We start from the raw sequence: 11,612 nt of genomic DNA, 5'->3' as shown, positions 1-11,612 counted from the left end.
CTAGTCTATGGTTTAGGAGTTCAGTTTTTTCATTCAGTTTTCTGTTGTCTTACTGTCATTCTCATATTTTCTCTCTAGAACTTGTGAAAATATTTTACAAGTTAGGCTAGAGTTCTTTTAGTGAGGTTAGAGATGAGCTATTGTTGAGTGACCCAATTCGAGTTTTGATTCCTTGGGCTATAATGTTTAATAATCGAATTAATTAAATCTTATCTATCTTTCGTTTATTTTTCAAAATATTATGTGCCAACTTTTATATAAGTTTAATCGTGTTTTTCTTATGTAATTCTGTCATGACTATTTTGTTATTTGAATTATTTTACGAGTTATCTTTTATTGCAATATTGTCAAGTTGATATATTATCGATTTTAGATAACTTGTAATAATAATATTTTCAGAATCAACATAAAGATTTAATTTATTCGATACTTTTATTTTGTAAATCAAAACCTAAATTGATGAACAAAACATAAGGGATTATCGACACCTTACCCTTTTTACTATTGAATTTTCTTCACACAAATTTCCTCTCTTTTCTTTACTTTATTTGTAACAAAATGATAACAATAGTCTTTCTCGTTACTTAATTTTAATTTATTCTCATCTAACGTCTTATTCTGCTAATCTTTCTCGTGTGTTTTATTGCCTATATGTGGATACGACCGCCGTTCTGTACTACAATTAACCGCTTGTGAATAACAGTTTTGGGCGTTAATCACTGCCGTTTGATGGTCTCTTTCTGATGGCTTCGTTGCTCGGCTCTCAAAGCTTTCTTCCTTCCCTCGTGGTCCTCTCACCGGTTGCGTCGTCGTCAAAGGCTTGCGCCAACGATGTTTTGGGTTTTCCTTTTGCTTTACTTTGTGTTTTGGATTGTAATAAAGGTGTGGCGATGTTGTTCTTGTCACTTTTTATTTGTTGTTTTATAATAACAGAAGTGGTTTCTCTATCGTCCGGTGTTGGTTATGTCTCCCACCCGGTTGAGTTGTTCACCCACAGTGTGAATTATTTGGTCAAGTTAGAATCTTATCTGTGTTGTGATGCTGATGTCCCCTCTAAGTGGGGGTTGGTGTTCTGTCCCTTAAGCGTTCGGAAGCTTATTTAGATGGGAGGAGTTTTTTCAAATAGAGCTCTAAATGTGCTCAATCTTAATGTGTCGAGGTTATCTCCCGTTCTCGAGCCTCAAGTGTACGTCCATCTCTTTGTCGGGTTAGGTTTTTAGTGCACTGCTTGTTTATCTGTTTCTATTTGAATACAAGTTTTCCTTTAAAAAACAAATAAACCTAGCATAAATAATTTATTTAATGGTAAATACTCGGCCTCTTAGCCTAATAAATTGGACCATGTAATGCCGATTCTTTAAGCGATTTCGAAGAATATATATATTTTTTACTTTGGAATTTCTTTTATACTTTGAACTTTAATTTGGGAATTTGAACTCTTGAGAATCTCCAGGCAGGGTCGTGCTTATACTCTTGTCAAACTTTGCATGGCTCAACGCTTAAATCTAGCACCGCTCATGCAATTGAATTGTGCTTAGCATGATCCATGAATAAACATGTTGGGGACGCTCTTATAAGAGCTTTATTTGTAAGTTGAGCAGCCCTATTTATTCCGATAAAAATTTATATCTATTAGACATTAAAGTGAACCCACTTGCGAGGTCCACACAAATCCCACTATACAGATCCACCTTTTTGTATGTATGGGATAAATCTCCTTTGGACAAAAAAAAAAAAAAAAAAACCTTGTAAGTTTCACCTTTTCTCTCTAAGACGTCAACTTTAGCTTTTTTTTTTTTTTTTTTTTTTTTTTTTTTTTTTTTTTTTTTTTTTTTTTTTTTTTTTTTTTTTTTGTTGTTGTGGGAAAGGAAAAAGAAAAAAAAAAAAAAGAAACTCTCTTTTCTTTTTCTACCGTTAAATCCTCAACTAGTCCCAAAAAATAAAAAAATAAAAAAATAAAAAAAATAAAACAAACACACACACAACTTTTCAATCGTATTAATAGGATCACATCATACCACTTGAAACAATTACAAGCCAGTATAGCCTTTCCATAAATTCAGTTTGTAAATTTAATTGAATGGTTTTCAGAGCGTTCGTCCGCTTTGCTGGAAAATAATTAAAAAAATAAGAAAAAAATAAGAAACAGATCATCTATGGCCTTTTCATTCCACAACATGGAAAAGAAAAAAGGAAAGTTGAATCAAGTATAATATATATGGCTATTGGTGTTAAAATAAACAATTCCTCGGTCACAGTAGAATATAAAAGAGAGGTTAAATGACCAAACCTTGACGATCTAAAAATTGAGAGAAATAGCCATATACATCGGAATGCTCATATCTAGCAAGACACATGACTCTCACTGTCCAATAAAAGTCTACAGATGTGAAAAACACCTGCAGAAATCTAATTCAAAATAATGCATTAAATATGATTAAAACTTACCCATGAACAAAAATTAACCCCCAATCTCAAAATTTCCGAAACCTGACCCGTGCTCAAGACATCAACTCTGCAGAATCCTGAACGCAGCCAAATTCTCCGGAATTAGGTACTTGACATACCATGAAGAGAATCAGCTTGTTGCTTCCATTAAAGTGTGGTAACCGAATTTGGTCTTCGTGATCATTCTCCACAGCTGCTAAGGATAAAAGTTATGATTACCTCTAAAGCCTGCTAAAATCGATTATACTGCAACCACTTGAAGTGCAGGTGACAAGCAGAATCACTTGAAGTCGGTGCGAGCAGACATTAAAGAGAAACTTCCACCTTTGACAACCGGCAGATTCAGAGACACAGAAAGGCACATGAAAGATTAGCTCCCGTGTTTTAGGTTTGCATCCACAGGACCATGGCTGCGACTTCATCCTCTGCTTAATAGTACATTGCACTGTGCTACAGGTGTTGGAAGTGCATTTTGCAATTCCACAGAACTCACCGAGTACCTTAAACGTGAAATTTAGCCAGGACTGGAAGATTTTTCCATAGTCAATACCGTTTATTCATACAACTAGAATTGAGCATTAAATGTTACTCCAAGACCCTGAAAACTGTGAAAGAATGAAAACCTCCTATTATGAGATATCACCTGCACTGGCAAGCAGTTCGGAAAAGATGGCATATACATATCTATGGAACCAGATTTAGATTCTCTTTCAAGTTCGTTAGCTCTGTAAGACTGTAACAATCACTAACTGCAGTGAAAAATACTTTACTCACAATTCATCGAATCAGAAGCCACATGTGGGTTTTCTCCAAAATCCAAATCAGATTTAACTGGCAAGGAACTTCCAGTATGACCACTGGAACTAGATGCTGAGACGTCTGTTGTTTCCATCACTTCCTCAGATATCTGATCTGCAAAAGTTTTCCCTGCAGAAGCAGGTACAGAACAGGCATTTTCGAACTTCATTTTGTGGGAATTATCCATTACATCATCTTTTAAAGAATCTGTATTCTCTTTCACAGAATTGAAAACTTGATTATGTTCCACATGTAGCCCACCACCATCAGGTGGAGAGAGGCTTTCACTTCCAGAAACACATTTTCCCTCACGCTGAGTTTCAGAAAACATAGTCCCGTCCCGTGGAACTTGAGTTTTAAGCTCATGAGAAGCTTCAACGGAACTGCTCAATAAGGAAGTTTCTTTTGTAAAAGCACCCCGGCATTGAATAAAAGACTTGGAGTTATCTTCGAGCAGAGGATCTGGCACCAATTTATTTTCTATTGCTGCAGCATCATGACTCGTTTTAGATGGGGAAAGACTTTTAATTCTAGAAATTATGGGCCCAGAAGGAGATTCAGAACATGTCGTTCCATCTGGATTCTCAAGTTCAAGAGAAACATTCACTGAAACACTCATCATCACAGTATCATTGGACTCCAATTCTACAGAAGGATTGGACTCTGATTCTACAGCAGCAACTTCATCTGTTGTCTCATTAGCATGATCCACACTTTTGGTACTAGATTCTATTGCAGCAATTTCCTCTGTTGTCTCATTGGCATGATCCACACTTTTGGTACTAGATTCAATAGCAACAACTTCCTCTGTTGTTCCATTGGCAAGATCCACACTCTTCGGACTAGATTCCATGGCAGCTCCTTCCTCCATTGTTTCATTGCCAAGATCCACACCCTTCGGACTAGATTCTATGGCAGCTCCTTCCTCCATCGTATCGACATGATCCACACCTCTGGGACTCGATTCTACAGCAGCTACTTCCTCCACTGTCTCATTGGCATGATCTGTACACTTGGAACCAGATTCTACTTGAGCAACTTCCTCCATTGTCTCATCGGCATGATCCTCGGTTTTGGGACTAGATTCTACGGCAGCTAATTCCTCCATTGTCTCATTTGCATGATCCACACTTTTGGGACTAGATTCTGCAGCAGCTACTTCCTCTGTTCTCTCATTGGCACGATCTGCACGCCTGGAACCAGATTGTACTTGAGCAACTTCCTCCGTTGCCTCATTCCTAGTTGAGGAATCAATATCTGGTTTAAGTGGCACCTCTGGCTTAATACATTGCTTGCCTTTGCCTTCCGTTTGCTTCGTACATACTAAAAAGGGAAAAGCGTGCCAGAAAAAGAAAGCAAAGTTAATAAACAGATGAATAAACATGTGGTAATTGGAAAGTCAATAGACAATTAGATTTGAACCTCCGCTGGAAGTCATGTTAGCCTCATGTTCTTGCTCCCCCAGGATCTTCTGTAGCATGTCTATCCCAGGGAACACCAACATATTCATAGACCTCATTTCTTGTTTTAGCGTTTCCTCAAGAGGAGTAAAACCAAAAACTGTTGTCCACGTGTGCGCAAGTTCAGAAATTGCAGGGATTACCAATTTCTCAACCTTGAGAGAACAGAGAGCCTTAAAACATAGGAGTAAAAAACACAATCAGAGACACAAAAGAAAAGGAAGCAAGTAAAACCCAGTTTGAGAGAACAAAAACAAACCCCCTTTGTTTTGTTTTTGTTTGTTTTTTTCTTTTTTATTTTTAAAAAAGAAAAGAGGAAGACGTTCTAATAACTTACTGATTCAATGGCACAGAAAAGCCGACGGCACATCCCTTGACGCCTATATATATTGCGAGTTCCAATGAATGGCATCTCAGCTAACTTAGTCCCATGGAACCTAACCAGACAAGAAATCACGAGTGTAACTTCCAAATTTCCTCATTCACACAATGAAAGAATAAAGGATCTATGGGACCGAAAGAACAGGATCTACTAGTTCACAGAACCCAAGCAGATGGTGAAAATCCTACATAAGAATTTTTTTTCCTAAAAAAACTTTAATTAAAAAGATAAAAATAAATACAATAAAAGGAGGACAGGGAGTCAAGACTCAAGAGGGAAAATGAAAAATACAAAAGAACTCTCATCCCTCAATAGCTCTGAGAATAATTCTAAAAATAAGCCAAGCTAAGGGTAAATTTCTAGAAACGCGTTTAAAGCCTTCAACAATACAATTGAACAGCATAAAAAAACCTGCTCAAAGAGAATGTAAGCTACCAGACGAGCTAATTTATGCAGTAATATCAGTTTAATCATAGTACCTGAGAGATGCAGCAGAGATTAGTTCATCACCCCGCTCCAAAATAGCAGTACAGAAGCCACCATAATTCAATCTATTGAAGTTCGATCTGTAATGCCAACAAAATAATTACAACAATAATAAATTAAATACTGGTTAACAATAAATAAAATGGATGCCGGTTAGTGAGATAATTTTATGGGGACTTTAAGATAGTATGTACCAAATAAACCATAAAATCAAAATTGAAATTCCAATGTACAATAACAAATCAGAAAATTGTATTTCGACTAAATATAATACATCTACCATAAGCAATCTCATGGTTATTATCTATTTAAAAAATGAAAAGATGATGACACGGTGGAAACTCATAGCTTCTCAGTTGCCAGCAAAATTGATACTGTGTTAGTGAGATTTAAAGTAGCACTTACCCACAATTGTATAGAACATTACGAATTAAATTGATCCCACTCCTCCTATCAACAATGGGCAAGAAACATTCATCCATAACAGTCATAGCAACAGCAAGCTTTGAATTGCATTCTACACGTTGGGGAACCCCACGATGAGAGATCTCAGTCTCTTCATCTGTTCTACGAATAAGAGACCATGAAAACCCAGCTTCCAGATCATGTTTTATACCAATATACTTCTGCAAATGCTCAAAGAGCTATAAAAGAAAGGAATCTACACTCAGAATCATCTCTTAAAAGATAAATAAACAAAATTCGCCAGAGAAATTTACATAGAAAGGTAAAATACACATAGAAGCAAAACACCAGCATGTATGCATGCTTTTCTTGTCTGACTACCTTAACGGCATAAAGCATTTTCAGTATAATAATGTAGCAGTAATAACTTGCAACCTTTTATCGTTGAGATGGGATTTTACATTACCAAAAAAAAAATAATAATAATAAACCCAAGGCCCATCCCCCAGCAAACACGCTAGAACGTGGTCCCATATCCTACGTATCTACTCCCTGATTATAAATTGCACCGGGATTGTTTAAATACCATATATAAATAGACACATGCATATACGCAAACAAGGGTGTTATACACAACTAAGTATATGCAAATATGTCCGTAAAGACACGAATAGATGCATCTAGTGAGTATCCATTTATAAATACTTGATATGATCTTTCGATTTTGAGAAGGAAAAAAAAAAAAAAAGAGGATAAACACAACAAAATGCTAGAAAACCTAATTAGATGTACCTCTTTGCATTTCTGCCCACAAAAAGAAGAGTCTATGATACTGGAATCAACAGAATTGACATCGATATCTTGAACACATGAATTGTGATCTGTGTAATCAAACCAAGTGTAAAGAAGAAAATGAGAAAGCGGAAAATAAACAGATGCAAACAAGAAACGTTCAAAGCAAAACAAGCAAAAGATGACTACATTTTTTTTCACAGAGACTGCAAGTAAGTAATGTAGAATCAATTGTATCGTCCTCTTCAGCAGCATTTTGACTAGCAATCCCGCAAAATTTGCAAGTGCAATTTGGACAATGCCAATCTCCAGGGGGAAGCATCTGCAATGAGAACAGAAAGTTAGTGCACCGTGACAATGTATACATACCTCAAACAAAAACAGCAAGCAACGTTTTACAGACCACAAGACAAACATGAAACTTAATAACTTGCAAAACAAATATCAGAAATACAGATTAATCTGCAATAGTACCTGTATATCCAAGCAGCTCTGGTGAAATGTTGATGGACAACCATCACAGCAGATCAAATCCCCACCATCTCCACAGATACCACAAGTATCATCATTTGGATCATCACCATCAGTGTCTACAGAGTGGTAACCAATATGTTCTGAATCCCCTTGTCTATTCCATGCATCTATCTGGCACTGCAAAAGGGAAATCCCTGAATCCAAAAATATATTTTGATATGGCTGACGCAGTTTGCTTCCAGCATGAATCTCAAACTTTGAGATGGTGAGTATTTTACTACAGCAACCACAATGAATGCCATCTCTTGTAATCCAACCCTCCAGCATTACTTTCGTCCTTCGGCGATTCTTGTACTGCACTTTTTGGCTCAACTGCACAGTTCCTGAGTCAATCAGCCAGGAAAGCAGTGTCCTTTTTCCAGTATATGGAACAAAGCCATCAGTTTCTGAATTAAGCCCCTTGCCAGAACTACGAACCAACAAAGTACATCGTCCATCTTTTCTACTTTTTCTTCCATGTAGCATACGAGGATTGGATCCAGAGGCCGATCTTTCACCACTATCATGCAAATGCTGGGTATAGTTTCGACCGTTTGAGTTCACACTCGCAAAGCCATTTTCGTTTGTTCTACCCTTGAATGACTTGCCACCCTGCTTCATGAAAGTGCTTAGTTTATCATCATGACTATCGCTGTCCATGCTTTCTGAATCATGCTTAGCACTTGTAGATCTTTTCCCACGAATTTCTCTTGCATTCTCGCTCTCACTTCTATCTCTTTGCTTTCTTTTCATTTCCTTCTCCATCTTCTTTCTAGTTTTTCTTGTTAATTGACTAAGGTCCTCGTCAGCAATAAGTCTAGCTGCTGACCCATCCACACTAGGTTTAACCTCGTTTTCCTCATCATTTACTTGCTTTTGAAGTGCGTCGTAGGCCTTGATAATGGACCAGTAAGCTGTTCCTGATGGGTTGATGTATACTGCGTCTAGGTAGTCTCGGTTCCTTCTTGGCCGATAATCGATCTTCCAGCCTGCATCCACAAGCATCCCCCTTATCCGTTCACGAAGCTTTTGCTTCTCTGTGCCACTGCCACGTCTAAGTTTCCCCTCTTTAATGCTATTTGGTTGGAGCTTTTCACATGAAGGAGGATCTTCAGCTTCACAACTTATCCTCTTCGAAGATTTATTAGCTGCTACATTCTCCGCTTCCCGCTGCAAAGATGCATCACTATCCTCTGAGTCGCAATTGGAGTTCTTGCTGGTTTTTGTAGGCAATGATTTCCGAGAACTCTTATGCTTCTTTTCTGACCTAGCAACTGAACCTGGCTTCTCAAGAATATTTTCTTCCAAGTAGAAAGGAGGAACTGGAGCATTTTTCTTGGCAGTATCTTCCATTCTTGAAACCTTTTGGCATTCCTCAGGTTTGAGAAAATTATACCTTTCTGGTGGCCCACTCATACACTTTTTCTTGTTCACCATCACCTTCAAAACACCATTTTTCCCTTGAAGCCTAATGGCTTGATCTGAATGACCTGTGAACTTATCTCTCAATAAGGAGACCTGGGCTCCCTCCCTATTGATCTCAAACCTGCTCTTACCTGTATGGCTTCCCCGGTTCATGCTGTTCATTCTTTCAAAATATAAATTCCTTCTATTGTCCACCAGATGTCTGCTCGATCCAGTTTCAAATTCCCTCTCAGCACCACTCCGAGCCATGTGCATTGATCCCGAAAACCTTATTCCCCCAAAACCAACGCCGCTTTCATCATACTCGTTAAAGTCAAATACATCCAACTTACCTATCTTTCTTTCACTCTCATCTAAACCATTATTACCAAAGAAACCATCCTCATTATGCCGATTCTGCTCCAACCTTTCTCTCTTCCTACCGATTTCGTTCTCTTCCACAACACCCTTTCCAAAAGAGCTTAAATCATTGCATACCCGAATGGTTTCCGGACCTACTCTTCTTCGATGGGGGATCAATAGCTCATCGCTAGACCCTGAGTCGCTACAAATCAATCTCCCTCTCTTCTTCTCCTTCTTCGCTTCGGAAACTTTCCGAGAACTCGAAGAAACAAGTCCACCGGCTAAGGCATCTCCTTTCCTTCTCACAATCAAACAACCTGACGAGTTCCTATTCTTCACCACAATCCCCGAAGACCCTCCGGATCTCACACCTTCCTCCATCTACATAAACCACAGGCAAATAGAAACAAAAATCCCCCAATGTTTCAAAACTACCCTTCCATTACCCAAAATTCGACAATCGAATTCCACCGGCAAACCCTAATTCCTCAGAGAAATCCGAATCTACCAGATCTGAACCTTAAATCTCCCCAGAGCTTAAAAAAAAATCGAATTGCACAAAAGAAAAACCAATCGGCGACTACGATTAAAACGGCTAAGGAAGATTTCAAAAATCTTACCTCGCCGTGAACCTCCGCGATTCCGTCACCGGCAATTCGCCGCTCCGATTGCTCCGATCGCGACGGAAGATTTTCCGGCGAGCAAAGCCAATTGAAGATTTTAGAGAGAGAAAGAGAAGAAGAAGAGGAAAGAGGAAGGAGGACAAGAAGAAAGAGGAAAACTTTGTTGGGTTGTGACTTGTGGGCGTTGCGAAGGGCACTTTCCCCTTGTAAATACCAAAACGCAAAAACAGTATTTATAATTTCTTTTTTTCAATTTTTTATTTTGTCTCCTAAATTTCCGTCTTATTTTCTTTTTCCCACTTAATTTTATTTCTTTATTTTATTTTATTTTATTTATTTTACGCCTCTGGGATTTTCCCTCCAAATCTCGCTTTACGGAGATATCTTGATCCATTGAACGGATCAGATCTCCCCAAGTCAGATGGGTCCCACATCCCTGATTTACTGGACCTACGTGGCGAGATCCTAGGGGGAGAAATGAGGAGGGTTGCCGTTTTTTACCGTTTGAGATCGGATTGTTCTTTTTTTTTTTTGAAATTAGATAGTATATAGAGTTAGATAGAAAGAAGAAAGAAAGAAGAAGAGAAGATTCTCAGACCTAGGATTAAACGAGGAATGTGGATACACGCGCGGAAAATGGCGGGTGGGGGAAAACCACCGGACAAAAGGGTATCTGGTGTGGATTTGAAAAAAGGCCAAAAAAAAAAAGGATGTGAAGTTGTTAAAGTGAATGGGCTTGTTCCCCATGATGAGCTCAATTCCCTGAGCGACTGGGCCTGCTTTGCAGATATGGCAATAACTAGATAGGCTTTTCAGTGTCTGGTTAATTGTTTTATTTTTATTTTTTTTTAATCTTTACTGTTAAAAAAATTAAAAAGCTATTCTTTTCACTCTTTTTATCCTGTCTAAATTATGGGCCCGTTCACTTCATGTATCCCACTTGAATAAGCTCAATTTGAGTTGAATTTTTGACTGAGTTTTACGTTCATCAAACAAAACTCGAGTAATAACTCTGATTTCAGAGTTTGGCACAACGGTTGTTTTCCCATTACTGCAGTGTGCTTCTACAGTGTTTCCTTGTGCTTGAACAGTGAGATTCCTCTGGCTTTCTTCCCGTTGCTGCCTTGTTCCTGCCTCCCCAGTGCAGATTTCTCACCGCTTTCTGCCCGCTGGACCCTCGTTTCTTCCTTCCTCCTCTGATGGCACTCTAAACAAAGCGATTTCCTGCAGATTTTGGAGTGAAAAACGATTCTCTCCAGGCGGGGTCGGTTGCTCGAATCGATTGTTTTTTGTGTCGATCCGCAGCGAAAACTAGGTAACCTCTCCCCTATTTTCACCATTTTTGCTTCGATTCCTTGTTGCATGCCCAACCCTAGAAGTGTTCCCCGTCCGTGCCCTTGAATCTTCATCACGGATACCATTCATCCGCCTCGCGGCAATCGGCAAACTCCGTTGGCCGTTTTATTGCATCGATGTAGAGCCAAACGGCCCCATCTCGCATCTACTGGTTATCTTCCTTTGCGACGTTACTGTCGGCTGTTCCTGTGTCAATCCGTCGTACGAAGTGCCTCACGCTAGCGTTTGGGGGTTGTAATAAACGATAAACAGTTGTCCTCAACTGGTTCCAACCGGGTATGCTCTTTCATTTCTACTAATCTCTATAAACCATTACTGTCTCTGGATTTGTCGTGGTTGCACTGTACTTCTTCTTCGTTTTGACTGGTGATAAGTGCACGAATTTGCACTTTTAATGTTCATAATTGTCAAACTATTTTATCAATTTTGTGATTTTAATTTTAAATATTCCTAAATTAAGAGGATTTAATTTTAATTGGATTTATTTTATTTTTCAGGTTTTTGAAGAAAACAATTGAATTTGGGCTAGTTTACCAAGCAAAACCCAAAAGTTGAGCCCAAGAAAAGCCCAATTCGGCCCAA

General features: G+C 38.5%; 1 protein-coding gene across 1 annotated transcript; it reads right to left on the bottom strand.

The window, feature by feature from the left end:
* Positions 1–2,231: 2,231 nt before the first annotated feature.
* LOC21387958 lies at positions 2,232–9,834 on the bottom strand. Its single transcript, XM_024162031.1, has 8 exons — positions 7,246–9,834; positions 6,961–7,093; positions 6,772–6,860; positions 5,980–6,218; positions 5,568–5,654; positions 5,044–5,143; positions 4,669–4,879; positions 2,232–4,569 (listed from the first exon to the last, which is right to left on the bottom strand). The coding sequence occupies exons 1-8, from the start codon at positions 9,430–9,432 to the stop codon at positions 3,215–3,217; spliced, it is 4,401 nt and encodes a 1,466-aa protein (XP_024017799.1). The 5' UTR covers positions 9,433–9,834; the 3' UTR covers positions 2,232–3,214.
* Between the last annotated feature and the right edge of the window lie 1,778 nt (positions 9,835–11,612).

The sequence above is a fragment of the Morus notabilis genome, unplaced genomic scaffold (genome assembly GCF_000414095.1).
Source record: "Morus notabilis unplaced genomic scaffold, ASM41409v2 Scaffold378, whole genome shotgun sequence".
In the NCBI taxonomy this organism is placed as follows: domain Eukaryota; kingdom Viridiplantae; phylum Streptophyta; class Magnoliopsida; order Rosales; family Moraceae; genus Morus; species Morus notabilis.
Note: the sequence above shows the minus strand (reverse complement) of the source record. Positions and strands in the feature narration are given on the sequence as shown.

Bases quoted from the DNA above. Each gene is read 5' to 3' on its own strand.
- LOC21387958 (XM_024162031.1), bottom strand. From the start codon at position 9,432: ATGGAGGAAGGTGTGAGATCCGGAGGGTCTTCGGGGATTGTGGTGAAG. The intron at 6,219-6,771 runs GTACATCTAATT...TTTCTTTTATAG, and splicing joins GTGGGCAGAAATGCAAAGAG to CTCTTTGAGCATTTGCAGAA. The intron at 4,570-4,668 runs GTTCAAATCTAA...TTCCCTTTTTAG, and splicing joins TAACATGACTTCCAGCGGAG to TATGTACGAAGCAAACGGAA.